The sequence below is a fragment of the Exophiala oligosperma genome (genome assembly GCF_000835515.1).
Source record: "Exophiala oligosperma strain CBS 72588 unplaced genomic scaffold supercont1.5, whole genome shotgun sequence".
NCBI lineage: Eukaryota > Fungi > Ascomycota > Eurotiomycetes > Chaetothyriales > Herpotrichiellaceae > Exophiala > Exophiala oligosperma.
The window spans coordinates 2,805,571-2,832,366 of record NW_015622822.1 but is presented as its reverse complement, the minus strand read 5'-3'; the positions used below and the strand labels follow the sequence as shown (position 1 = coordinate 2,832,366).

The following is a 26,796-nucleotide window of genomic DNA, read 5'->3' as shown; positions in this document are numbered from 1 at the left end:
GTGGGTCTTGGGCTGTCCCTCTCTCTTCTTCATGGATAAGATGAATTCGAGTCTTACAGTAAGCGTAAGTCGTAGTTGTGTTGAAACCAGCTCTCTCGCAGACAAGCTACAATTGTTCGAGTTGACCTTTTGGTTTACTCCATCATTTAAGATCATCGATTGAAACTGCCGCGAAAATGGTGACTACCAAGCGTTTCTCGGTCCCATCTGGTGCCGTCGCGAGGGTGAGGATCATCAATTCGACCACCAAAATCAATGGACTTCCCACAGACTACCTCATGACACCTCCAATGCCAGGCATGGAATTCATGCCCGAGATCCCTACTTGGTCATTTCTCGTCGAGAGCACCACCGGCAAGAAGGCATTGTTTGATCTCGGGGTGCCACCAAATTGGCGTGACTTTTCTCCGGTCGTTGTCGATGGCCTGGTCAAACGAGGTTGGGAAATCTCTGGCGATAAGCATGTTGCCGACATTATCAAAGAAGAGGGACTGGATCCGTCACAAATTAACAGTATTGTGTGGAGGTACGTTGTCCCTCAACGTTTCAGTCTGCTCAATTGGTAACATACACAAAGCCACTGGCATTGGGACCATCTGGGAGACCCATCGACTTTTCCCTCGTCTACCGAGCTAGTGGTAGGTCCAGGTTTCAAAGAGGCCTTCTTTCCGGGATACCCGGCGAAGAAAGACTCGCCGGTCCGTGAAAGTGATTTCAGGTCAGCCCAATTTGTCTTTGCCCAGATTTCTGACTGATCATGTTCCAGAGGTCGACATGTGCGGGAGATCAGTTTTGAGGACAAGGGCGTCCTCCAGATAGGTCAATTCAGGGCATTCGATCTCTTCGGAGACGGGTCTTTCTACTTGCTTGATACACCGGGCCACGCCGTGGGACACTTGGCGGGCCTCGCCAGAACGACCCCCGACACTTTTATCATGATGGGTGGTGATTTGTGCCACCATGCAGGTGAATTGCGACCTTCCGAGCTATTGCCTCTGCCCTCGGAGATCCGATTAGAGGCCCTGAGTCACTACCGCGGTGGTGTCTGCCCCGGAGCCGATTTTGAGCAGGTTCAGAAATCTCGAGCGAGAGGTCCAACTCAGACTTTCTTTGATCCGAACATGGGGCTGGACATACCCGAGGCTCTTCGTACCATCAAGAAGGTTCAAGAGGCAGATGCCGAGGACAATGTCCTATTCATCTACGCTCACGATGGTACTATCAAGGGCGTGATGGACTTTTTTCCAGCTGAAGCAAATGAGTGGAAGGCCAAGGGGGTACGCCAGAAGGTTTACTGGAGGTTCCTCGAAGATTTCAAAGGTGCCTTGACAGGTTAGGAACGGGCTTACGCCGGCGAGGGTCATTGTGCCTATAAAATTCTTCCCATAATCTTCATAGCATTAACGAATCAAAACTAACATCTTCAAATGGCTGATCGAACAAGTCATGCAACTGCATGGTCAAGTCGTTAGCCCACGCTGCGCCCATGAATATGTTTGGAGGATTTTCTGTGAGAAGTATCTCGAAGAGCTGACTCGTCTCGATTGTTGCCGTCGGGAAGAAATCCAGATAGTTGACAACATCAACTCCGGCCAAGTCATCTATTGCTTCAGAGCCAACACTGGTCACAAGTGGCGCACTTGTGGTAGCTCGACTATTTGGAGGTTGTGGTCCATTTAGAAGCTTTTCGAACCCAAGCAGAAACATTTTTGAAGAATGCCAAAGCTTTGACGTCTCTTTCAACGCGAGATAAAGAATCTCAATCTGCTCGCTTGCGCCGGCCTTCAACCGATCAACTTGACGAGCATGAAGGAGTGCAAGGATGGCAATGCTGATGCACCATCCTGACACTCCCGGCAGAAACCGAATGTGTCCCCTGGCAAGATAGTCTTCGAAAATGCGAGCTACACATGAAGCAGATAGTATAGCAGCCGTGTATGCCTTCGGAAGTGGTTGGGCCGATGGTGTCATGTAGAGCAAAGTGATTGCGGCCAGGTAGGGAAGATGAAGTTGGTATAAATGTCGATCGAAATGAGTACTCTGGGAAGCAGTAAATGGTAGTTGAAGATGATCCGGCAGTGCGTGAACCCAGTCGATTAGTCGTTGGGCAAGGTCGATTGGGAAATCGGTAGATTCGTTGCGATTGACCAAGTACTTTGAGACATCTCCAACGATAGCGCATACTTTGACCCAATTGGTGAAGAGTATCGCTTGAGAGCTCCTGTTTTCAGGGAAGTCCTCAATGGTGGGTAGTCTGACATTGCAATCTTCTGGATGTATGATACACGGGCGACCTTGACATATGGCAGTCATGCGTTCTCTTGCCTGTAGGTCTAGTTGATATGGGAATTGCTGTTCACGATCAGAGTAATACTTACGAATAAAGTCCACCAAACAAGTCTTCTTAAGCTGGCCGTCTCTCCAGGTCTGAAGACGTGGCCAGCTGAAACTTCGCGATGTAATCCAATCTCTTGAGCCAGTCTGACTGCAACTGAATTCCACCAGTACTGGCTGTCCATACTAACCAAATTTGGTGGTCCAGCGCTCCACCAGTAGACTAGAGTGATTGCAACGATCCGAACGAGGGAATTCTTTTCGTAGTTGCTATAGAATAGTGTTTTCATACGTTCGTAATATGTCTGCGGAGAAGCGTGTTGCAACATTGGAGGATTGATTATGGTTCCCAGAAGAGCCAATGCCTGTTGAAGCAGGATTGAGTCCGCAAACGGACTTTGAGATATCAGATCCTGCTTTTCTAGGATCGGGCACCACGGGAAACAGAATTCGAGATAGGTCTCTGCATAGCTTTGTCGAAGGATGCGTGCAATGGACAGAGAAGAGGCGTCAGAATCGTCTGGGCCTGAATGAACCAGGTTTGGTTGGGCGCGTTGGCTGAAGATTGGCATGAAACCAGATTGGCCCAGATAGCCCTGCTCCGGGGTGTCGATATTCATTGACTGAGGAAGTAAGGTAGGCGACGTTTGGGTGTTGCGCTCAGTGTCATATGTCTCTCCATCACGCATCGGAGTTTCTTGCAGAAGCGACAGAGAATCCTTCTTGTCTTGAGCAGAAGCTAGTTGTAATGATCGTCCGTGGAATCGTGCATCATGTGCATCAAATGCAACGTCCGTGGCTTCTCCGTTGTTCCTCCTTTTCCGATGACCTTTGCGCCTCGAAGGGCGGATTCTGGCAATATGAGCCCAGCAGCATGTAAGCGATGACAGAAAAATTTACCTGCAGGTCTCCTGAGCATACACGCATTGAGTACAACCCCAGGCGTGTCTCTGGCTAGAAACATCACACTTGATCTGGTGAATGTAAGTCAGAGAGAATCCGGCATCAAAAGGTACCAATGCACAAACTCACCTTCTTCTCATGACAACGAATACAGACCAAATTCGCCCTCCGCCGGATCGGAGGAGGTGAGTTCATGGCAATACGATCAAATTGCCTTTCATCTCCGACAAATACATGCTTCAAGAGTCAAGTAGTTTCAAGTAGCCGCCATAACCGATAGAATTTAATAGAAGGGGCGTTCTCGGCTAAATCGGTAGTGTGAAATTGAAACGCGGAGAGGTTGGAGAGTAATACGGGTACGAGTACGAGTACGAATCTGCCATTGACCGACGATGCCATACCATCTTGGTAACTCGTAGGACAGTACTTGCTGATAGCAGACTAGATAACATACGCTACATATCTGGACTATCTCGATTTTTACTTCTAGAATAGCCAAGATACAAAGGTTCTGTAAAACCAGTTGGCACCCCGTTTACCTCCTTTTTCTGCCTGTTTGGCACGCTTCGCTGCTAAGAACTCCTCTTCCTCGCGATCGATAATGTCCTTGCCGGTCCATAAGTCCGCCTCATGAGGCTTGAGGCCTTTGCTCTTTGTCCACAGCTTGTACCCAAAGATGAGGATCAGATACAAAGGGATCCCCAAGTATCCAGTTATGAAATTCTTGTAATCAAAGTTGCCATAATCATCGGAATGGACAAAGACGTTGAAATTCTTGGTGATTGCGATGAGGATACACAGAGACAAAGCTCCATAAGACCCGGCTACCCCAAGGGGGGTCCTGAATGCGAGGGCCGTATCAGGGACATTTTGTGCCCGGCGTGCTCGAACATAATATATATGTGTGACGAGGATGGAAATCCAGGTGAGCAGTCCGAAGATGGTGGTAAGATTGACGAAGTAGGAAAAGACTGTTTTTGAGTCATCCGAGACATTCATAAAGGCCAAGAGAGCAAAGGCTGCCGACAAGCCCAGAGCGTAGAGAGGCACGCCGCGTTTGTCAGTTCGCCGGAACAAGGCTGGTGCTTTTCCTTCACTTGCCAGACCATATAACGTCCGACTGGCGATGTAAAGGTCAGAATTGGAAGCCGAGAAGACGAACAACAGGATGCAGGCGTTGACGATGCCAGGAAGAGCTTTTATGCCTGCAAGTTTGATGGCGACGACAAATGGAGATGCGGAAGCCGAGCTGGAAGCCTTGGTGGCAAAAGCTAGCTCCTTAGAGTTGTAGGGGACAAGCATACCCAGCAAGAGAACCGATAAGCAATAAAAGATCACAATTCGATAGAAGGTGAGCTTGATGGCGCGCGGGATGTTTTTCCTCGGATTCTGGCACTCCCCAACAGTAACGCCGACCAATTCCGTGCCCAGATAGGCGAATGTCGCTGTCACCATCGTTGACCAGAATGCGAGGAATCGACCGGTCGCTCCGGTGTCGATATATTCTGCAAATGCGCCTGGGTCACTCCAATATCTGTAACTCATGAGCCTTTTGGAACCAGTGTATTGGTACCGATTATTCCACATACCGGAATCCTTTACGGTCGTGGTCAGGTCCTCCTCCCAAGGCCAGAACCAAGGACAAGATGATCAATCCAATGACCACGATGACTTTGAAGGTTGAGAGCCAGAATTCAAATTCGCCGAAAAAGCTGCAAATAGTCAGAAGAGGAACAGATTGCGGCAATGGCGGGGATGCTGGAACAAGAGCTGATTATGTTCGCCGATCGAACTTACCGGATACCGAAGTAGTTGATAGAGACAATTGCGATCCAGAAGACGGCGATGAACACCCCGGGATTGACTTGATCGCGGTCGACCCAGTATTGTATGACGAGCGAGCCGGCCGTCAACTGATTTGGCGTGACAATGATGTATTTGAACCAGTAGGTGTAACTAGACCCCAAACATTAGATTCAACGTGGGACAGTCAAGGACAGTGAAACACCATACCCGAGAGCGAAGCCGAGAGCAGGATCGCAAAAGCGAGTTGCATAGCCAGTGAAACCGGAAGGCAGTGGAAGCCAGGCGGCCATTTCACCAAGAGCGCACATGACCAGGTATACAATGAATCCGACAACGGTATATGAAATGAAGATTGAACCAGGGCCTGCGCGAGCGAGTGCTTGGCCGGTACCAATGATCAATCCAGTGCCTGAAATGGAGAAACGTCAGAAACAATTCCCACGGACAGAATATTGACGTTTGACTGACCGATAGCACCACCGATAGCAATCATTGTGATGTGACGAGCTTTGAGACCTCGATGGAGTCGCGAGCCATCTTCGAACTGGGCGGCTCGGATGTCAGTGCCATCGATGGGGGAGAGCGTTCGCTGTTGGGCATGGTAATCTGGTTTCTCGGTCCCATCGGAGGGTGAAGGGCTGTCTGTGTGATAGCCGGCCATTTTTTCACCGCACAAGGGCCAAGCAGTAGCAAGGTAAGAACCTGGGGAGACTGAACACAACTAGATCGTGACAGGAGAGGAGAAACATGGTAGTACTTATCATTCGCGAAAGCGGTTGCAGATTTCGCCTGACGGTAGGGAAACATCATTCTGTCCCCAGTAAATCGACTCCCATCTGGGTTACACTGCATCATCATGACCCCAGCAAGTGACATGAGAGGCTGACCTGAGGGAAAGATCGTGTAGCACGTTGATTGTTATCATCCCAGTGCGGACAATGCGACGTCAATGGCTCGTCTGAAGAAGCGAAGCATAGGCCAAGAAGTGGAAAGGGTATGAATGATGGCACCCAAGACTTTTCCAAGAATCCATCAACGAGTGGAACAAGATAAGCCATAGGCCGAGATGCAGATGAGGGTGGAAATGATGCAGTCCAAGACTCCAGCGGCGGAGACCCAAGACCATCAAAGAGTTAAGAATGCCGGCCAAGAAGGGCGGAGTCGGGTATACAGAGGCGACCTGAACAAGTACACAAGGCAATAATGAGGCAGACTTTTCATATGCTTGCAGTCGGCGGGGGAAGACAAGTCATTTTCGCTCCATAAACGAAGGAGGAATGTCCAGTCTGGGAATTTTTAACCAGCCCTGATGGTCCAGGCTTTGTAGCCTGTAAGAGGAGTACGAATATCGTTGAGTACTCCATCTTGACCCCCCCAAGCCTCAGATCCTTGTCGATGAAGTAGTAATGCCAAGTCACAGATCGACACAGAGCCGAGAACATGTTCGAGATGGCAGAGATAAGGCGTGGTCCTCATACGGGTAATGAGCAGCATCTGCATTCTTGACACAAGCAGGGCAGTGTGTATCCCGATGTTCTCACATATGTTGCGTAATAAGTCACAGGACGGCGATGTTATGATTTGCACAGCTGAAGGCGGAAAGAAATATCTCGGGCCATTGAGGGCTCGATTATCCGGTAGTAGCCGTGAGTGACCGTAATTATCATTATTTGAAGATCAAGTAAAAAGGAAGAACTCAATGAATAGATACAATGTTCTCGAGATGTTATCTGTCGGAACATGATCTAATCACCAAAGAATGAATCCCACAAGGACGAAATGAATCCTCCCCCTTCGCCCCCATCCGCAGGTCCCTGTCCAGCTCCATCACTCCAGGGGTCTGAGCCCTGTCCCCAGACATCGCCTGCTTCATTTTCAGGACCAGGTTCGGCTGGAGGAGGTTGTGGTGAGTCAAGGGTCTGGTCGTGTGCTGGAGACTCACCAGACTGGCTTTGCGGAGACTGGGACCCATAGGGTCCGCCATAAGGTTGCTCCTGGGGGCTTGCATTCTCTGAATCAGCCTGTGAACCTCTTCCCAGACCCCTCTGCATTGCCTCGTAGCCTGCCATGGTACCAGCGCCTGCTATTGCGCCTTCACCAACGCCGCCTGCGGCCGAGCCTACACCTACAGCCCGTCCGGCTCCGCCGACAACTGCGCCACCGGCAGCCTCCCCAGCGCCAGCAGCACCACCGGCAGCACCACCGGCAGCTTCTCCTCCTCCCATCCATAAAGGAAGAAAGCCACCGGAACCCCCGACTGAACTGTGACGTGAGAAATAATCGTAGTCCAGTGTCACTGCAGTAGCAAGTAAACAAGCTCGCTCATCAAGAGTCATGCCGGTCACACCACTCTTGTTTCCCAATGTCTCAGCATAAGCACGAGGCTTGTTCTCCGACTGCATGGCCAGATCGACCTGATGTGTATCCGTTTCCGACCCGGCAGCGTCCATGCGTAGTACATAACTCCCGGTGTCTGTGAAAATCTCTCGACCAAATCCACGAAAAGACCGGTTCACGGAGCCAATCAAGCGAGAATTCTGGTCAAAAAGCGAGAAATCCCAGGATAGGAAGGGCTCGTTGATAGAAGCAAATTGGCGGGGGAACGTGCCTTCCGGGCCAGCAGCGTCGTCAGGATGCACAAATAGATTGTACTTACGTCGTAAAAGGGCCCATTCGGACACAGCTTCACCAACGACCCGCATGGAATCGAGGGGAACATGAGAAATCTGTTGAAGGCTGTTCAATGTGTCCGAAACTGACGGATTTTGCAGTATATGCGACGATTGTGCCGAGATAACTTGCGGCGTGAGAGCATCATATACGCGAATATGTGTGACAAACCAAGAGAACGGCCGGTGAAATCTCAAAACCTCCGTTCCATGCTTGTCAAAGACATGAGTCGTGAAAGCACGATGTGTTCTAAGCCATTGTCTGGCCATAACCTTTCCGAGACCGCCGTCATGCTCCGCCATGTAGCCAATATGAGCGCCATTGGGGTCCAAAATGACATATCGATTGGCCTGTTCAAAACCTAGGAATAGGTTCATCATCTCAATCTGCCTCTGTACGACAATTCCCGGTTGGGCAAGGATATTTGAAGAGGGATGGTCTGATTTCAGAATGGCGTTCGGGTCTTCTGCGACATGGACTGGTGCGAGGAGGGAGTTGTCTTCAGGACGGGTCTGGGACAGGAGGGTTTCCATCGAGGGAGAGGCTGGTGTCGCATTATCTCCTCTTGGAGGGTCGGAGCCATGTTGGCTTGCTGGAGAGGGTCGCTCTTGACTCAAGCGAGCGGACGTTGAGAGAGGTTGACGATTACATCTGAACAGCTTCCTCGAGCGTAGGACAGTAAAGCATCGCGGAGACGACTCGAGTGAAGCACAGACCGGCTTGAATGTGTACAGCAGCGCAGAGGTGCTTTTCTGCATTTGAATGTGTCACAGAAAGGATGGTTCCGGGAATGGCAATCAATTGTAAAGCAGCCTTGCGTTGATAACAAGAATGACAACGAAGACTCCACGACTCGGAACGCAATTTATGGGACGTAAATGCAGAAATTCAACCTCTGGTAGCTTTGTCACGACAAGAAGAGACTCGTTGGGTCTATACTTGATGATTTCATTGTACAAGGAAGAGTGGGCTGCGCACGCAGTTTCTATGCTCGGCCAACCTGCCTTTCCATTGAGATTACTTGAGCACATACTAGGTACTGTTGGTATGGGACGCATTAGATGCCTAAGGTACTGTTTGAGTGAAGGGCAATGAGTTGGAAGTCACATCAATGCTCCTGTTGATCCATGCATCGTCTTTCTACTGTACAGGATGCAATGCGAAGTCGCAATTACATAAATGCTGCGCTACCCGGGTCGTTGAGAGCAGTGTCATCACACTCTCTACTGTACATACAGTAGGTATGTACTCCGAACTGCACAGTAGCTCTCCTACCCTGCGGCCCGGAGGATCCTGACGAACCTAGATATCCAAGACCATCCCCGACGAGTATAAGTACGAGTGGTGTTTTGAGAGCCCAATGCTCCTTGTGGCTGATGGTCCGGCCCCGGACGGCTCATTGTCTGGATTGAGCCTACTTTGATAGCCTGGAATATGAACATTTTCAATGTTTACTGCACTGTAATCTTTGACTGCATTCACCACAAGATGTCCCCAGCTCGATTGTATGTACCGTTGCAGCCACCTTGGTTGGGCCATCGAATGCATCAATTCTCCCCCTCGTCGCGCCAGATTTACAGTAATTACGAGTACTCCGTCCAGTACAGCTCCGTTTTGTCGATCACGATAAGGATGTGGTATAGCTAGTGGCACCACTGAACCAGAGGGTGATCCACCTCTGCGAGCTTGCGTAGGCTTCCCAATTCGAATCGAAAGACGAAAGCCGGAAGAAACAAGCTTACTGACTGAGTAGTGGCCACTAAGTATGTTTTCGAGGGCGACGCCGAGCAAGGGTTCCTTGCATAAAGACTTGCCAATACGGAATACAAGGCGCAAAACATTCGCAAGGCAACGCGATACAACCCAGAGATTGCGGTCGGACTAATAACTCCAAGGATGCAATATGCGGTCTCTTCAACCAAACGACCTCGATGGCTCTCCTTGAACCTCCTTCTGTTCTCCGGCAATCAGGACTACATGACAACTCCGTACTCGGTACTAGGGACAGTGTCTTTATATCCTGTTTCTGAGCGCGGCGTGCTTATGCTACCTGAACATGAAATGATTAGACTAGCCGGCCCCACACTAAACTCGGCTAAGAGTTTCAGCGCAAGCGAAGATCAGAAAACATGGCCGACTTTCGAATACAATAGTTCCTCACACCACGGACTACTCTGGTCGGAATCCCACTTATGCAAGGGCATGATCTCGCTTCTTACAGTATGCACAATAAAGACTTGGTCCACGTGAAGGGTGTCGAGAGCAACTGCCGAGGACGCGCTGCCATTCTGGGGATACCACAACATCGATGAGACATTCCATATCACCATTTCTCAACGCTCATTTGGTCTCTAGTCCTCTCGGTGGCCTCTGCTTGACCTTTGGGTACCTATTGGGACCTTCTTCACATTTTCAACATGTCTCTATGCCGCGGACGATATGCGTCTGCCGTTTTGGCACTGGCCCTAGGTGCTATCTCAACTTCCACAGCCTCGCCTACAGGTTCCGGCACCAATGAAGCATCCAGTACACTCAACAGCTCATCGCAACAGTTTGACTATGTGATTGTTGGAGGAGGGCTGTCCGGTCTTGTCGTCGCCAATCGCCTGTCCGAGAACAGCAAAGGTTCGAATCAGGTGTTTTCGGATTCTCGTGACTTTGCTGAATATTATCTAGTGTCAGTTCTCGTTCTCGAGTTTGGACCTTTCGATAGAAGCAATCAGACTCTCTGGCCAGCCAATGCTGTTCTCATCAATCAGAGAGATATGTTCAACATTACCTCAGCGCCAGAGCCAGGCATGGCTGGTCATACGTACCCTGTCCTTGCAGGTGCAGTGCCTGGCGGAGGATCGACGGTAAATGGGATGGAATTCGATAGAGGGTCGAGCTGTGACTATGATTTTGAGGCGCTCGGAAATTCTGGATGGAACTGGAACGGTCTTTTTCCCTATTTCAAAAAGGTAAGGGGGGCGTGATATGGTAGGAACTTTCGTTGATGACAAACCAGAGTACGGACTTCACGCCACCTTCACCAGCTGTCGAAGCGGTATACAATTACACTTGGAATGAGGCTGCTTATGGGAACGGTCCTTTGCAAGCCTCTTTTCCGGATTTCGAGTACCCTGACAACTTCCCTTTTTTTGGTGCTTTTGAGGAACAAGGCGTTCCCTTCATCAAGGAGCATGCCCTCGGCAATGCCACTGGTGTTTTTTTCACGCCAGCTTCCGAAGATCCTAAGAAGAAGACCAGGTCATCGTCCCTCAATGCATATTACGATCCTGTCTCCAGCCGCAAGAACTTGAAAATGTTGGCTCAGTACCAGGTAACCGAGGTAGTCTTGGATCACAACCTTACCGCCCAAGGTGTCAAAGCAACAGACAGGACAAATGGCAAACAGTATCAATTCATGGCCAGGAAGGAGGTGATTCTCGCAGCAGGCGGTGTCCATACCCCACAGGTGCTGCAACTCAGTGGTGTTGGGCCCAAAGATGTTCTGACTGCCGCTGGCGTCAACGTCAAGCTTGATTTCCCTGCGGTTGGAAGCAATTTTCAGGACCACCCTACAGCGTATCTCAACTGGAATGGTAAGTCGAATGCCGCAAGCCAAATAGCAGAGGGACATATGCTGACAAGAATCTAGTAACCAACAGATTTCCTTACCCTGGCATACTCCAGGAGAATGCCACGTACAATACGGAGGCACTCGCTTTGTACCTCAACAACCTGACTGGTCCTTACACCAAGGCTCAAGCCAACAGCGCCGGCTTCCTGTCTCTGGACATGATCACCAAAGATGGAAGTTCGATGGTTTCATCGCTCTTGGCTCAAGAACCTGGTCAATATTTGCCTCCGATCTACAGCAACAATCGGCAGTTGATGGCGGGCTACCTCGCGCAGCGTAAACTTCTCGCCTCCCAGATCGAGACAGGCAGTGTGGCCATCATGGAGCTACCATTTACAGGATCAGGGTCAATCCCAAACGCAATTCAGAAGCCGCTCAGCAGAGGCACGGTGTACCTGAACGCTAGTGACCCGCACGGGGAGCCCGTCGTCACATATTACGCGTTTACTAACCCCTTCGACAAGGAAATACTTGGCAAAATGGTCAATTTCACTCGCCGAATCATGGCCAGCGACGCGCTGGCTTATCTGAACCCTATCGAGACCACTCCTGGACCGCAGTTCCAAACCGAGGATGAAATCTTCAACCAGCTGTTGACGGCCCAGTCACCATTCGGAGCGGCCTTGGGCCCAACATTTGCTCACCCGAGTTGTTCTTGCCCGATGATGCCACATGATCTCGGAGGTGTGGTCAGCCCGGAGTTACTCGTGTACGGCACAAAGAAGCTCAGTATCGTGGACTGCTCGATTTTGCCGGTCATTCCCGCGGCGCATCTGCAGGCGACGATGTATGCGGTGGCGGAAAAGGCAGCCGACATAATCAAGAAGCGTTCTTGAGTGCGTCGTGTGAAAGACAAGGGTCAAGATGTATACAATATCATAGTCTTCACTCTCATCACCATAAAGTCGTCCATCACCCATGTCCAAGTCCTACTTTTGTTTCACCAGTCCAAATCTTGATTCACAGAGTCTCGAAAGAAGAACTGCTCATTCATCTTCGGCGAAGTTCTTCATTCACCAACTCTGCTCGTCAACTGGAAGCTTTACCTGATCCTTCCCGAGTCTTCACTTGACCCGGACTACTACAAGTTCACAGTATACGCTTGTATCAGCTTCACAAGTATACATATAATTGTCTCAGCTTCACAGGATACATACAATTGGCTCAACTCCACAGTGTACAATTGTCTCAGCTTCACTGTAGATCCACACCCTAAAAGTGAAAGCTACTGCACCAAACTTCAAAGACCTCGAAACAAATTCAATGACTCCCAAAATGTGCATATATAAAGCCCCCGCCAACCTTCAAATCTCTGACTTCTCTCGATCTCCGGCCACAAGTTCTCCACTTGTCAAACCTTCCTCCGATTGATCCAAAGGATGGTGTGGCCCTTGACACGTTGAGCATAGCTCTCTCTCTCTCTCTCTCTCTCTATATATATAGTCTTGCAAAAGCAGCTGAGGAAACCTCTCCTGTTTGTCTCATTATGCTATCAAGGTACGCAGTAACAAATCCATACAGCAAAGCTACTTGCTAATGATCGTTGAAGATGTCATTTATTGTTACACCTGCATCAGGTGACCGGATCGACTATGACTCATGAGGACATGAGTATCTTTCTTTCCCTGGGGGGGTTGGGGGGCAAGTTGTTACACCTGCATCAGGTGTAACAATTATCGTCAGCGAGAACGAAGTCGATCTTGTGTCATTCAACCTTGGTTCAGACGAGAGCCCTGGGCTTCTCATGGTCAATCTTAACATCAATCAGGTCGTTTTAGACCCTCACGCCCAAGTCCTTTGGAAACAAACAATAGTTCGACTCCGCATTGTACACACGGGCTACGGCCCAGATCGACTCCGAATCTGCTACAATTGGAACACCTGGCTGGCAAGGAGCGGCTTATTCAGCGAAGACATCGATCAGAAGATACGAAATGCCGCGCAGCAATACATCAAGGATAGAGTCAAAGAGTGGCCCGTTGCGTTCAGGAAGCTCGGAGCATGGACGAACTCGGAAGGTGGCGTCTTTTGCAGACTCTGCGGTCTCATGGAGCCAGAATGGCGAGGGGGATTCCTGGTCAAATTTACAGATTGGGCATTACAACAATCAAGCCCGGCAGAATGGAATGGAAAGCTTGTGGCGCCGGCGGATGCCTACTGTGATGAACACCTGTGTCAAGTTATTGAGGCATCAAGGAACGAGCAGAACTTCAGTGCTGCTGAGTGGCATGTTGTTCAGCCAGTATTGGATGATCTGACTGTTCATATGACATAAAGAATGAAAACAGGCTTCTTGAAAGTCTTCATAAAAACAGCAAGGCCAGGAACCCATCTAAAGTTCTGATGCTCTGTCCTTTCAAGCAAGCCCAATCCTCGAAAGCCGTTCCTTCTGTTCCTTCCATGGCTACCAAACCATCCTGTCATTGTCTCATCTCTCTCAGAATTTCAGTCATTTTCAGCCTTGTTCAATAGCCAGTTTTCTCGCTTCAGGAATTGGCGACTCTGCGATACAGGATAGCAACCTTGCCATTTGCAGCTGTGAGTACTGTAGTATCAAAACGATCTCGCTTCAAGCGCTTCAAACTGATGATGCTCTTGCACAAAATCCTCGTGTCATACTCACTTGACACCTTGACGACCCTACGACACAGAATTTCAACATTATCAATTGCAGCCGTGAGTGCCCGCCTTTTGTCAAGCAGGCCCTGCCTCAAGCACTTCAAACTGATCATTCTCTTGTATAGAATCCTCGTCTCGCTTTTTGGAGCCGCTATCCTTCCTCGTCGAAGTCGCTCTGCTTCCTCCTTAACATCTCTGCCTTACTCTTCAAAGTCGCTATCCTCGTGCGACAAGATCACTGTTTCGTTTAGATTTCTGGCCTTCAATTATTCTCTTCGCACTTCTCTGTATCCTCTTTATCAAGATCATTACAATGCCTCTCCAACGTCGTCAGCGAGTGGCTCTCAGTGAGCAGGGTAGCTCATCAGATGAATATCACGAGTCATCGGCAGACGAGGCCTACTCAGAGCCTGAATCAATGCTTACTCAACGTGCATCAAGAAAGCAATCCATACCTCGGGGCTTTCGGTTTCTCACACGGATTTATTCATTGGAGCACCAACGTTCGATATGGGAGGGTGAGTGGAAAGTTACAAATCATCAATTGGTAGGGTCTTTCAACTGTACTATTTATCTTCTGTTTGCTAAACAAGGTCTGAAATATCACACCGCCTCATGCCCGACGTCTTGATCATGATGGTGTTTAGCATGCAATTCTTCAACGGGAGCATCAACACGATAATCCATCAGGGTGCGTAGATCTGCCAGGAAGTAGCAGAGCAATACTGCGACCGCTGACACAGGGGCCGCAATGATGAAGACGAGGCGTAGAGAATCAGCCGATGCTTGCTTCACAGCAGCGACGGCGGCAGCGAGGACCGATGGTGTTACTCCAGCAATCTTGCCCAGCGCGGCACTATCTTTACCCAGGAATGCCTGGACAAATTCTGGCACCAAAGTCCCAGAAACCCCGTTCTTAACAGCCGCCGAGGCTAATTGGGAAGGTAACTTCGTACCGATGGCACCGGTGAAGACCGCAGAGTACACCGAAACACCGACCGTTAGAGCGAGAGCCCGAGTCGTCGTGAGAACAGCTGTGGAAGTCGCGATGAGATGATGTGGCGTGCAAAGTTGTATAGCGGTGACGATGAGGACAAGGATTACTCCAAGCCCCAGCCCTGTGAGCACGGCAAAAGATACCGCACTGACCGAGTGCCCTGGTTGGATGGTGGTGAGGCCGATTAGCCCACCGGTCAAGAATAGGTATCCCGCAGCAATACCCTCCCGTACGCTCCGCAGCCTGCTGCTAAGATAGCCAAATACTGCGCTTCCGATGAAACAGCCGACATAAAAACCTTCTTGACGGGCGACAACCTTCATGGGATCGGTGGTGAAGAGCGACTCGGTCCTGTCGGCGGCAGCGGGTTAGAAGGCGGGTGAGACTGAAAAGACGCGGCGGGGACACAGCTTACATGACTGGATAGAAAATGACGAAAGACGCGCTCACAAAGCCTTCGATAAAGATGAGAAGTACAGAGATCCACGCCGTCCTCCCTGCACCATTTGGTCCTGTGAAAAGCTCGTGGGTGAAGATGCCAGTTTTCGTACCGAGCCATTCATACAGACCGAACGCGGCCAGGAAGACGCCACCCATGATGAGCGTAGACAAGACTCGTGCGTTCGTCCAGGCGTACAGGCCTCCTCCCAGACTCAAACCTGTCAGGAACAAAGCGAGACCGGCGGTGAGTAAGAAAGACCCCGGCCAGTCCATCAGACCAAGCCTCTGCCATGCAGAAAGATGATCAAGCCTGGTATGTCTCTTTGGAGGCCGATAGCCGACGAAGATGCCAATGGTAGTTAATGCCCAAAGGCCCATTTGTACCCACTGCGAAAGGACCGTTAGTTTAGCCGAACAAGAGGATGTTAACAGGGTGCTGTCCTGATTTCATACATAGAAGTTCCGCCACCCCCCTACGCTGTCGGTCTGTAGAAAGGCGCCGAGGATGACTGGTGCAATCATTGCCCCTACAAATCCGCCAATCTGCATGGCAGCTTGGATCACTTTTCGACCGGATTAGCTCGATGAATCGCATGCTGATTGGTAGGAAGCCTCTTCTTACTTGGCCGCCATCTGCGAGGGACGATCTCGCTGGGTACGCAATAAGCCAGTGGGACCGAGGCGAAGCCAACGCCAATTAATGTCTGACCGGCAATGACTTGATACAAAGACCGAGATCGTGGGACTATGGCCGCTCCGACAACTGATATGAGACATGACCCGACGAGCAACGTCTTGCGGGCTTGGAACAGATCTGACCCTGACGAGATGACAGGCCCAAGGACGGCTTGGACGAGGGAAAGGGCATTGGGAACCCAAGACTGCAGATTCTGCTGACCGAATTCGCCCGCGATCGTTCCCAGCTACGTGTAAAAAGGACCGCGTTAGCATGGGAGCCTCTTCTCTCTCTTTTTCGATAAGGGGACAGGTCTCGTTTCACTGACAAATACCGGTGGTCCATTCAGCGCGATAAGCTGGACCATGTTCAACATGACCATCGCAGCGAGCGCGACCCAGGTCCGGGCGTGGAGGACGGGCTCTTGGTCCGCCTCATCGTAATTGAGGTTCTTCCCTGCGGAGTCTAGTATCTCTACCTGTTGCTCCGCAGGATAGGGTTTTTCTTCAGCTTCATCGCCATTGGGGGCAACCTGTGCGGATCTCTCGTGCTTCGTAACTGCAAAGGCCATGGTGAGAAAGATCGTTTGAATCTTTTTGGTGCACGTAGCGTTTCTGATAGAGACTTGTTGTGACTTCGACAGGCGTACAAATCCTTGACAATCCCTATCTAATATAAGTCCATCGATTGATCACCATGCTTAGAAAAACCCCATGGGGTCCGTGTCGGAATTGCCGCCAGATGGAGGAGGGAAGAGCCTAGACTGCTGGATGAGTTTTCCAGCCGCGGCGACGCCCCATAAGTGTCCCATTCCATGTATTCGGGGGTAACTTATTGCAGCGCATCCGCACCCAAGTCTTTGCCAGCAATCTTTCCTGGTCAATCAAGGTTGAGAGTAGTCGCCCCGAAAAGTCGTGCTGTCCGACGTCGCTTGGCTAGTAGGAGCATGCCGCCGGATCTGTTGATGCCGCCGGGAAATCCGCCTACTCAGAGTGGGTCGTGATACCTGACAAACATTATGTTTTCTCCTGACCCGACCAGCATTACCAATATCCTGGCGGTTCACTCATTATTAAGCACTCTCACTTGTGCTTTCGGAGACAGTATACACGCTTGTAGTCGGTGGTTTAAAAGGCTTACAGACCAGGGGCAACGCATAGGAAACATGACCAAAATTAGGCAAGGCTGATATTTTGGCAACCAAACTCTATTTTCAAGACCTCTAGCCATGGCGACCAAGTACAGCATCGGTGACATCGAAGTCGCATTTAAACCAGCAAACCGAGACTTCAGCAAGCGGTGGAAGGGTTTTGGTCCCGGCAAAGAAGTGCTCCCCAGGGGCTGGCGGAAGGAGCCCGGTCGACGCGCTTTGGACAGTGACCTGATCTTCGAAAGAGACGTCCCCGTTATTCTGCGGGACGGGTGCAAGATATACATGGACGTTTTCAGACCTCCATCTTCTGACAGCACCCCGGTCGCGGCCATTGTGGCATGGAGTCCTTACGGGAAACAAGGCAATGGTAGGTTCTGTTATAATCATTCCTGGCCCGTCTGGGACCGCCCTAAGTTCCCCCTTACAGGCTTTCAAAGTCTTGACCGTGTCCCCTGGCGGGCTGGCATCCCGAGGGACTGGACAAGCGACCTCGAAAAGTTTGAGGCTCCAGATCCCGCAGAATGGTGTCCGCGAGGCTATGCGATCGTCAATATTGACGTTCGCGGCACTTTTGATTCGGAGGGAGATCAACTTGCCCAAGGAACACAGGTGAGTATATGATCCCACTGGACCTACAAGCGGCGCGTCACGGTTTCGTCTGACCCGTGTGTGGCACGCGCTTCTAGGAGGGCCGAGATGGCTACGATACTGTAGAGTCCATCGCTTCGCGCTCGTGGTGCAACGGTGCCGTTGCATTTGCTGGCAATTCGTGGCTTGGGATCTCTCAGTGGTAAGATACTACAGGACCTCCTCCGCAGCGCCGTCCGGACTTTCATGGACGCTCACACACAGACACACCTTGTCAGGTTCATTGCGGCTGAACGGCCACCTCATCTGAAGGCCATTGCTCCTTGGGAGGGCTTGGCAGACAGCTACGGCGAGATGAACGTCAGAGGAGGCATTCCAAATCCTTCGTTTGTCGACTATCGCGGCGAAGGCTACTGCGGTAAGACAGACAGCTTCTGGATCCTATTCCATTCGACCACGAGATCCACACTGACCTGACTCTCTCTCCTATTAACATGGCAACAGGCAATAGCGGCCGCGAAGATATCGGTACCATGATACGCAGATACCCACTCTTCAATGAATACTGGGAGGATAAACGCGCCAAACTTGGCCAGATCGACATCCCCGTCTACGCCCTGGCAAGCTTCTCCAGTGGTATACATACCCTTGGATCCATCAAGGGTTTCCTATTCTCGTCGACAAAAGATAAATGGTTCGTCGGTGACAAATTTGACAATTACCGCGCTAACCAGTGTGGCAGGCTTCGGATTCACCACACGCAAGAGTGGTACGACCTTTATCAAAAATGGGCAAACGATGATCTCCAAAAGTTTTTTGACCGCTATCTCTACGGAAAGATGGACAATGGCTGGGAGTCGACACCCAGGGTCCGGCACAGTCTGCTCGGTTTCAATGTCCCTTCGGTCGTGAATCGTTCGGAGCCCGTCTACCCGCCCACCTATGTCAAGCACAGAACCTTCTACTTGAATTGCAAGACTGAAGCTCTGGAGGAAAGCGGCGAAACACCGCCCACAGAGCCTTCGACGTCAAGTTACACCTCCGATTCCTGGGATGACGACGGGGCACATTTCACCTACAAGTTCGGAGAATACACCGAACTGATTGGGTTTTCCCAGGCCAAATTGTACATGTCTTGCGCCGAAACAGATGACCTCGACGTTTACGTCATTGTGCGCAAGCTGGACGCCAATGGACGGCCATTGAAGCATCTCAACATACCCCTCGAGAGTCTACCGGCAGGGACGACACCCGACGATGTCCCAGACTTGAATATTTTCAAGTACCTAGGGCCCAACGGTCGACTTCGAGCCTCGCACCGACGTCTGAGTACCGACCCAGACATCTCTGCCGAGCAAAGTGCGATGCTTGCTCCTGCCGTGGCCTATCACGCCCACGACAAGGAGGAGAAGATCCCGCCGGGCCAAGTCGTGTGTCTCGACATTCCACTATGGCCTTCCGGTATGATCTTCCAGCCAGGCGAATCCATGCGGCTAGAAATCAAGGGGCACGAGGTGACTTTGCCCGAGTTTCCGCAGTTGTATCGCGCAGCTGAGAATGGCAATCGTGGGAAGCACGTCGTGTATTCCGGACCAGAACATCCATCCTCGATAGTGATATCTCTGGCCACTGGGCAATCTGTTCAAGGTAGGGTGACTGCTGAATGACAATTGCACGGGGTGCCGTTCATAGTTGGATTTTCGCGCGGGAGGCATGGCAGAGGACGGGCAATGAAAAAGGAGAAAAGTTCTTCGGTTGTATCATTCATGTCCCTACAATGTCAAGTTCTTGTGCCCACCGTGTCCAAAATAGAGGCTGTAGGCTGTCATCAAATGGATAACTGTTGAGCCAATCGAGATCCCCCAAGGCTTCTTGTTCAATGACACCTTCAGTTGCGTAAGACTGCAACGGTGTTCCCATGTTTCCCGGCGCCTCGGCCTGCTCAAAAGATGTGGGCGGCAGCAGTGTTGTGCCATCAACATTGACATCCACGTCGCTCGCCGATGAACCACCCTGCCGTATGTCTGATAATGCTGGCTGTGGGGCCTTTTTTGCCCGAGCAAGGCATCTCTTGATAATCGCCGTCGCAGTCCTGGCAACCTGGCATTCATCCATGGCTTGTAGAATTAGTATCGAACGGTCAATGTGAGCGAAAAGGCTGTCGAGTGCATGCCGGCTGGTCGCAAGTTGTTGAAAAACGGCGGCGAGTAGTATGCTGACCGCAAATAACGTGTATGTTGCATTATACCACCTATTCATCAAAGATGGTCAGAAGTCAAAGGGGAACATTTATACTTCGCAGGGCCGATATCTCCTGACGGGTCGAGAATCAATGTGCTTACCATGTCTGAAAGAAACTGTCGCCCAAGAATGTCTTGTATATTAGGTCAATCGTGCTTTCCGCCGCATCTAGACACTTGCGCTGACACTGCCGCACAGATGTCGCAAAGCCTGACGATGTGTCTGCGTCGCCGTCCTCTTGAGTCATGAATGCGGCGTGGATCATCATATGTAGGTTTAGGTAGCCTGGAGGTTTGGTCGTCAGAAGGCAAGCTTTGCTGCGAGCAAGAGATGTCTGATCTTAAAACTTACGAAGCTGGAGCACGACGGATTGTTTCTTGGTGCAGTTGGTAAACGCGTGTGGCTTCAGGGATTGGCTTGGAAACACGTCTTGGTCGATACGAAGGTAGGACGGGATTTGTTCAAGCCAGCTACACAAGGTGGCATCGAGTGTCTGTGCTCGCCGGAATTTTTCGCCCATCTCGCAGGGCACCGTGTACAGGGCGAGTGCTACTTTTCGCATGATCCTCGAGAGCTCAACCATGCAGGGAACAATGTCAAGATTGTCGGGGATCGAGCGGGTCATGTCCGATGCTTTGGTTGGAAGATCTTGTGTATGGTATTCGTCGGGCCCAAGGCTGTCAGGTCGGCCGAGAGCAAAACTAGTCTGTCTATTGTTCCACAAAGTCAGTGCTCAGGAAGAACCTTAGAAGCAAGCTTCTCCGTACATATCGAGACAATAGACAGCCCTACCCACAACATCAGTACAAAATTGATTGGAAAGTCAAGGGTCTCAAGCAACATACCACCATGTTTTCGATGCCATCATGGAACTTCTTGGATCAGTTACGTCGGTACCAACTGGTCGTCGATTGATTCCGATCGCCAATGAGGTTCTCGCCGCTTGACCAGAGTACAGATATGCCACTAACGAACTATGTTAGGCCACGTGTAGAACCAAAAACGACCGTCCAACGTACCATGAGGGTTGAGTTCGTGCTGATATATCTTGCTCTTGACGAGGTCGGTGTTAGTTGGAAGCATCGAAGCATACCTTTGGGAATTCTTTACCATCATGTAATAGCACTGAACCATCTCAATGTCTGTCGCTGCACCGAGTCGTGTTACGATGGCGAGCGCTGTATCGAATAGCCTTCGACTCCAAGTGAAACGATCGGCTCCAGCAATCTCTGGGGTCTCGAGAGTCATCACGAGGCTGCCCAGACTCAAAGTGACGTAGTAAAGAGCTACGAAAGACAATGGCTGCTTTTCGGGAGTGTTGAACCAGAGGTCTTCGCAACGACTCAGAAAGCTTTCTTCGTCGAAAATGGGCTGGATATGGTGAATATTGGAGAAGTATGAATCCAAGAATCGTCTAGCAACACGGAAATGGAATCGGTCAAAGTTGGAACTTGCCTCTGGTGTTCGCTGCGGCTCTTGCGACATGTCGGGACAGAACTCGGTGTTCTGCAAGAGTGAAGCTAATGAGCACCTTGATGGTCCGCGTACGGAGTCTGTAGCTTGGCTTTTTGATAACGTTTCCATGTGACGAAGGAACGCTACGGATGATGAGGATCCGTAGAATTCGAGATTGCTTGTGTGCAAGTTTGTGCCCATAACGTCAGACGCCTTCCTTTGTGGCGTTAGAGAGACGGAATTAGTACTGTTCATGCTCATAGAAGATAAAGGAGGCTGCTTCCACGTCTCGTTGGACTGTAGAAGGCGTGGCTGGTGAGCAGAAGTTTGTTCAACGGGCTCGGCATGCCTCGGCGCAGTTGACCAAGATCCTTCGACGTTGTTCTGCTCGGAGTTGATGGCAGGAGATTGATGGCGTCGCGAAGAGCCAGGGTTCATCCTCGGTGATTGGATTTGCATGATTGGCCTGTGTAAGTTGTCAGGCAAAGATACATGACGATCGATGAAGAGGTGCTTGCCGTGACCGTTGTCTTCTGTCGCGATGGGCACGAGAATATGTACATTCTAAGCCGTGTTCTGATTCATCGCGTTGAGTCATATAAAGAAAGGTAGATACCGGAGATAGAGCTTACCGACGCAGTATGTGCATGGCTGGTCCTCGCTGCAGCGATTTTTCCTGGTCCGACATACCTCACAGGCCTGAAGCGCCCTTATGCGTTTCGGCCTTCCACTCTGCAGCATTCTTCGATGGATTCCGTCGTGAACCGATGCTTCGTGACTGAATTGTTATTTGTCACGCGCTAAAGGTATTCAAATGGACAACAGTTGGTCACCAGAGGAGTCGGAAGAATCATTACAGTCGAGTCGAGGCAGGCATGTTGGGGGAAAATGAGGAAAGGGAGGAGAAACAGGCAGCGAATTTGGTGCCTATGTACAGTTTCTAGAGCTAAGGTAGCTGAATACGGGCCCCTAGAGTGAGATCCTGAATGCTTAGATCGCCCCCCCAAACAGCCCAGACAATTATAAATTGATAACAAATGACAGCTTTAAGGGTTCTCGGGCGGAAATGCTGATTTTCGCCTGTGCCCCACACAGCCTCCGTCTTCCATCTTCCACGGCGGAGTGCAGTATACAGTAGGTTACGGAGCTCGTTGTCATCTACTCGGACAAGTCTTTCTTGCTACAAGTAACTCAGTCACACTCTCTATGAGTTGTGCTCAGGCGGCGGACAAAATTGATCCTGCAATGCTCCCCAGCTCTCCTCGGAATAGCCTGGCTGCCGCTTCGCGCACTTGGTCAAGCCCCAGTCTGTGATCCCTACCATGTAACAACTCTCAAACATGAAAGCCATGCTTCCTAGTCCAACTTTGACAGGTGCGAGCTCTTCGTTAGAGGCTTTGTCAAAAGCTGCCCTGTCCGGACCATGGCTGCTCATGCAATTGTGTAGGCTGGCCCCGGCTGCTTGGAAGCCTCCTTTCCCACCCTCCTTGGCGATATAAGAACCTTGTATAAGCCCCATGAACTCGCTCATGCAGTTTCGATGGTACGACGGAGGTCGGAATGTATCTTCGGCGACCAGCCAACGTGGCGGAAAAATGACAAAGTCCGCAATGGCTGTGCCGGGATGTGCGTTTGTGGTGGCGGTGAGTACCGTGTTCAAGGACGGGTCTGGGTGGTCATACGAGATGGTGCCGATTGTGTTGAACCGACCTAGGTCATACTTGTAAGGGTAGTATCTTCCCTCCCAAGCGACCACGTCGAATGGCGTATGGGTTTGGCTGGCCTGAAAGAGCTGGCCTCGAAATTTATTGTACACCAGCCAGTTTGACTTGGTGTCGCGGCTGTATGCCGCGACGGGAATTTGGAAATCTCGTGCGTTGGCCAAACAATTTGATCCTATGGGTCCCAGCTCGGGAAGCTGAAAGTGCCCGTTATAGATCTCTAGAGCATATCCCCTGATCGGGTGCTCATCCACAAGATCCACACGGTATCTTATGCCGCGAGGCAAGACGCATATTTCGTTTGGTCGGACCAGTAGTCGACCCATCTCGGTCTGTATATCAAGCGTACCTTCTTGCGGCACGATCAGCATGTCGCCATCTGCATCATAATAAGCCGTGTTGTCAGCCATCGATCGCGTGGCACCATAGATGTAATATGCGACGCCGTTCTTCAGGGCAGGATCCCCGGCTCCGGCCACCATGTTCAGACCGTGAATCCAGTCCACATCGATGTTGAGATCAAAGGGATCCCACCGAAGTTGGTCAGGAACGTAATTCAACTTTGTCTCAAGACCATTATCGGTAGACACCACGGGCGCGAATGTCGCGTGAGAGGCCGAGGGGATGATGCGGTACACCCATGTCTGCTGGTTTTCCCATCGAGGCGCTGTGAATGCAGTGCCTGAGATCTTCTCTGCATACAGGCCGTAGGGACATTTCTGAGGTGAGTTCTGGCCTACAGGTAACGCCCCCGGGATGGCCTCCGTTCTAGCCGCAGAATTAGGGTCGGCATATCAATATCTCAAAACCACTTACTCCAGATTAGACAAGAACCCCGTCTGGTACGTATATTTCTCCGGAATTTCAAACGTCGTGTAGGGCATCTTGGTTAACCCTGTAAACCGCGACGCTCAGATATATTCACAGCACAAGGTTGCTCCGTACTTTAATTTCTTTGCTCGAACTCGTAGAAAAACCCCTTGTCACCCGGCAGATCTGCTGTTCGACATCTACTTGTTCGTTATTTACAATGGCATGAGGGGCTTCAAAGCGGACATGGATCATGGCTTGCTCAGCACTACGGAAGCATTTCCGTGGTGACAGGGATGAAGGACGACATCCGCCGGAAAACCCGTACAGTTATTTCACGGTTGTCAAAGCCTTGTGGACGTGGACAGCGGTAACAGCCAGGCGATAAATCATGAAAAGGCACCAAAAGAAATTATGCAGACCCTTCAGTCAAGTGTTTTCTAAACATCGTTCCAGTAAAGATGCGAGCGAGGAGTTGGTTGGATATTCCCAAAGGGTCGCACTTTTCGCTGGCCAACATACCATTTGGGATCATTACGACCCCCAGATCTGATGAAAGACATGTAGCAGTTGCTCTAGGCAACCATGTTCTGGATTTACACGAGTTCGCGCATCGTCAGGGCTTCACTGGACTCGAAGGCTTCACTCCCAGCCAAGTTGCGACCTTTTCAAGACCTGCTCTTAATGACTTCGCCGCTTTGGGCCAAAGTGTCCATGGCAAAGTCCGCCGGTATCTGCAGAATGTCTTCTCGGAAGAAACGTCCTTTTCTGCCTTGCTGAAATGTAACGTCGAAGCTCAGCGGGCCTGTGTCTTCCACAAGGACCAGGTCAAGATGCATTTGCCCATGAAGATTGGAGGCTACACTGATTTCTTTGCCGGGAAAAACCACGCGTACAATTGTGGTTGTATCTTCAGGGATCCTGCCAAAGCCTTGCAACCCAACTACTTGCATCTTCCTGTGGCTTACAACTCACGAGCGTCGTCGGTGGTCGTTTCGGGCACCAGTGTACGCCGGCCTCAAGGCCAATTCTTGCAGAGCCCATCCGACACCCAGTCCAGCTTTGGCCCATGCCGACGATTGGACATTGAGCTTGAGCTGGGGGCATTACTGTGCAAAGGCAATGACCTAGGCGAACCAATTGATGTCAATGAGGCAGAGAAGTACATCTTTGGCTTTGTTTGCTTAAATGATTGGTCAGCTCGGGACATACAACAATGGGAGGCGGTTCCTTTGGGCCCTTTTAATGCAAAAACATTCGCGTCGACCATCAGTCCGTGGGTCATTTTGAAGGATGCCCTGGAGCCTTTCCGAGCTCTGGCAATGCCAAACGAGACCAAGTTACATCCTTATCTGCAGGAGAACCGCGAAGAGAATGTCTACGACATCAATCTGGAAGTCGAGCTCAGAGGTAAGTTGGTCCCGCAATTAGATTGATACACTCGAGATGCTGATAGAAGCCATCAAAGCACCTAACGGCGAGTCTGCAATCCTGTCACGCACCAATGCCCGCAATCTCGTTTTCTCTTTTGCGCAAATGCTCGCTCACCACACGGTGGGCGGCTGCCCGTTGGAAGTCGGTGACCTGATAGGGTCTGGAACCATCAGTGGTATAAAACCTGGCAGTTTAGGCTCTTTCCTCGAAGCATCCAATGGAGGGAAGAAGAGTTTCGATCTATCCACTACAATACGCCGAACTTTCCTGGAGGACGGAGATACTATTGTTATTCGAGGATGGTGTGGAGACGAAGATTCAAACATGGTAGGCTTTGGCGAGTGCTCAGGAACGATCTTGCCATCGATCAAACCGTCATGGATATAGAACGGTATCACAACCTAGACAAAATTGGCTTACAATGGTAAAAGCGTTCCGTAACGTGCGAGTATTGTGCTGAAAGTCGGAGCTTCATGTCTTGCGATTGAAACATCCGCTTGTGGGAAAGAGTTACGAGAAGATTTTCGCTCCATTCCTTTTCCAAGTCCGGGACATTGAGATAGGATCAACTGGAGTTCCGGCTAGGAGCCTAGGCTCACTACTCGTATCCATATCAGGATATGAAGATGCCGGAGCTTTCAGCTCGTGCAAGATCCCGCCGGATGTCCCGACAAGACTTGAGTAGTAATGGTCAGCTATTGCAGTCGAACTGGTACTTTGTGCTCCAAAACTCCGCCCATACTGACCGAGTCTGTTGTCCTTGGCTAAGAAGTGAGGCCAAGAATCTTCAAAAAGACTTCTATTCCTGAATCACGAGAACATAAGGCGGTAGAGAGAGGGTATTGAGTCCGCTTGCACTCTGGTTCATCAACAATGAGAAGCAGCATGGCAGATTTTGTCCCGCTTGCAGGCGCAAAATTCCACCGAGAACGGAGACTCATCGAGCTCTTGGACGTTTCATTTGCAATGATTGTGATCATTGCTCTGGTGGTAATTTTGCTGGGGCTGATATTGATATTCGACACCACAGATGTGCCGTACATAAAACACCTGCCTTCCGTACCTGGATTTCCCATCCTGGGAAACCTTTCTCAACTGGGAAGCGAACAGCCTCGTCGGCTGGCAGTATTGTCCAAGAAGCATGGACCGGTATTTCAGATCAGGTTAGGAAACAAAGTGAGCCACCATTAATCTCGCATCATGACTGGAAATTCGAGAGAACTAACAAATCAATCCTTCTTACCAGAGATTCGTGGTTGCAAACAGCTTCGAATCCGTCAAGCAACTCTGGGTCAGTAACCAGTCAAGCCTTATCTCCCGGCCCAC

General features: G+C 50.5%; 8 protein-coding genes across 9 annotated transcripts; 4 read left to right on the top strand and 4 right to left on the bottom strand.

The window, feature by feature from the left end:
• Window positions 1–176: 176 nt before the first annotated feature.
• On the top strand, window positions 177–1,337 carry PV06_06318 (uncharacterized protein; the record flags this gene model as incomplete). Its single annotated transcript, XM_016407418.1, has 3 exons — window positions 177–526; window positions 578–718; window positions 767–1,337. 3 exons carry the CDS (start codon window positions 177–179, stop codon window positions 1,335–1,337), a joined length of 1,062 nt encoding a protein of 353 aa, XP_016263022.1.
• Window positions 1,056–3,452, bottom strand: PV06_06317 (uncharacterized protein). The gene is made up of 4 exons (XM_016407417.1): window positions 3,367–3,452; window positions 3,235–3,308; window positions 2,379–3,186; window positions 1,056–2,325 (listed from the first exon to the last, which is right to left on the bottom strand). Exons 1-4 carry the CDS (start codon window positions 3,430–3,432, stop codon window positions 1,393–1,395), a joined length of 1,881 nt encoding a protein of 626 aa, XP_016263021.1. The 5' UTR covers window positions 3,433–3,452; the 3' UTR covers window positions 1,056–1,392.
• A 220-nt stretch (window positions 3,453–3,672) lies between these two features.
• Window positions 3,673–5,793, bottom strand: PV06_06316 (uncharacterized protein). The gene is made up of 5 exons (XM_016407416.1): window positions 5,512–5,793; window positions 5,251–5,452; window positions 5,035–5,193; window positions 4,827–4,949; window positions 3,673–4,771 (listed from the first exon to the last, which is right to left on the bottom strand). Exons 1-5 carry the CDS (start codon window positions 5,702–5,704, stop codon window positions 3,724–3,726), a joined length of 1,725 nt encoding a protein of 574 aa, XP_016263020.1. The 5' UTR covers window positions 5,705–5,793; the 3' UTR covers window positions 3,673–3,723.
• Window positions 5,794–6,686: 893 nt separating this feature from the next.
• Window positions 6,687–8,641, bottom strand: PV06_06315 (uncharacterized protein). Its single transcript, XM_016407415.1, has one exon. The coding sequence runs from the start codon at window positions 8,469–8,471 to the stop codon at window positions 6,789–6,791; it is 1,683 nt and encodes a 560-aa protein (XP_016263019.1). The 5' UTR covers window positions 8,472–8,641; the 3' UTR covers window positions 6,687–6,788.
• A 1,317-nt stretch (window positions 8,642–9,958) lies between these two features.
• On the top strand, window positions 9,959–12,559 carry PV06_06314 (uncharacterized protein). The gene is made up of 4 exons (XM_016407414.1): window positions 9,959–10,338; window positions 10,390–10,673; window positions 10,721–11,297; window positions 11,354–12,559. Exons 1-4 carry the CDS (start codon window positions 10,131–10,133, stop codon window positions 12,169–12,171), a joined length of 1,887 nt encoding a protein of 628 aa, XP_016263018.1. The 5' UTR covers window positions 9,959–10,130; the 3' UTR covers window positions 12,172–12,559.
• Window positions 12,560–12,929: 370 nt separating this feature from the next.
• On the top strand, window positions 12,930–13,619 carry PV06_06313 (uncharacterized protein). Its single transcript, XM_016407413.1, has one exon. It carries the CDS (start codon window positions 13,080–13,082, stop codon window positions 13,608–13,610), a length of 531 nt encoding a protein of 176 aa, XP_016263017.1. The 5' UTR covers window positions 12,930–13,079; the 3' UTR covers window positions 13,611–13,619.
• Window positions 13,620–17,296: 3,677 nt separating this feature from the next.
• On the top strand, window positions 17,297–19,476 carry PV06_06312 (uncharacterized protein; the record flags this gene model as incomplete). The annotated part of the gene is made up of 6 exons (XM_016407412.1): window positions 17,297–17,588; window positions 17,649–17,830; window positions 17,908–18,011; window positions 18,088–18,227; window positions 18,314–18,503; window positions 18,552–19,476. The coding sequence occupies 6 exons, from the start codon at window positions 17,297–17,299 to the stop codon at window positions 19,474–19,476; spliced, it is 1,833 nt and encodes a 610-aa protein (XP_016263016.1).
• On the bottom strand, window positions 19,388–22,305 carry PV06_06311. 2 transcript variants are annotated; one of them, XM_016407410.1, is made up of 9 exons: window positions 22,138–22,305; window positions 22,024–22,081; window positions 21,161–21,971; window positions 21,070–21,103; window positions 20,896–21,016; window positions 20,818–20,838; window positions 20,402–20,760; window positions 20,152–20,335; window positions 19,388–20,060 (listed from the first exon to the last, which is right to left on the bottom strand). In XM_016407410.1, the coding sequence occupies exons 1-9, from the start codon at window positions 22,244–22,246 to the stop codon at window positions 19,574–19,576; spliced, it is 2,184 nt and encodes a 727-aa protein (XP_016263014.1). In that variant the 5' UTR covers window positions 22,247–22,305; the 3' UTR covers window positions 19,388–19,573. The 2 variants fall into 2 exon arrangements, with proteins under 2 accessions (XP_016263014.1, XP_016263015.1); XM_016407411.1 differs by having other exon boundaries at window positions 21,161–22,081.
• Window positions 22,306–26,796: the final 4,491 nt, after the last annotated feature.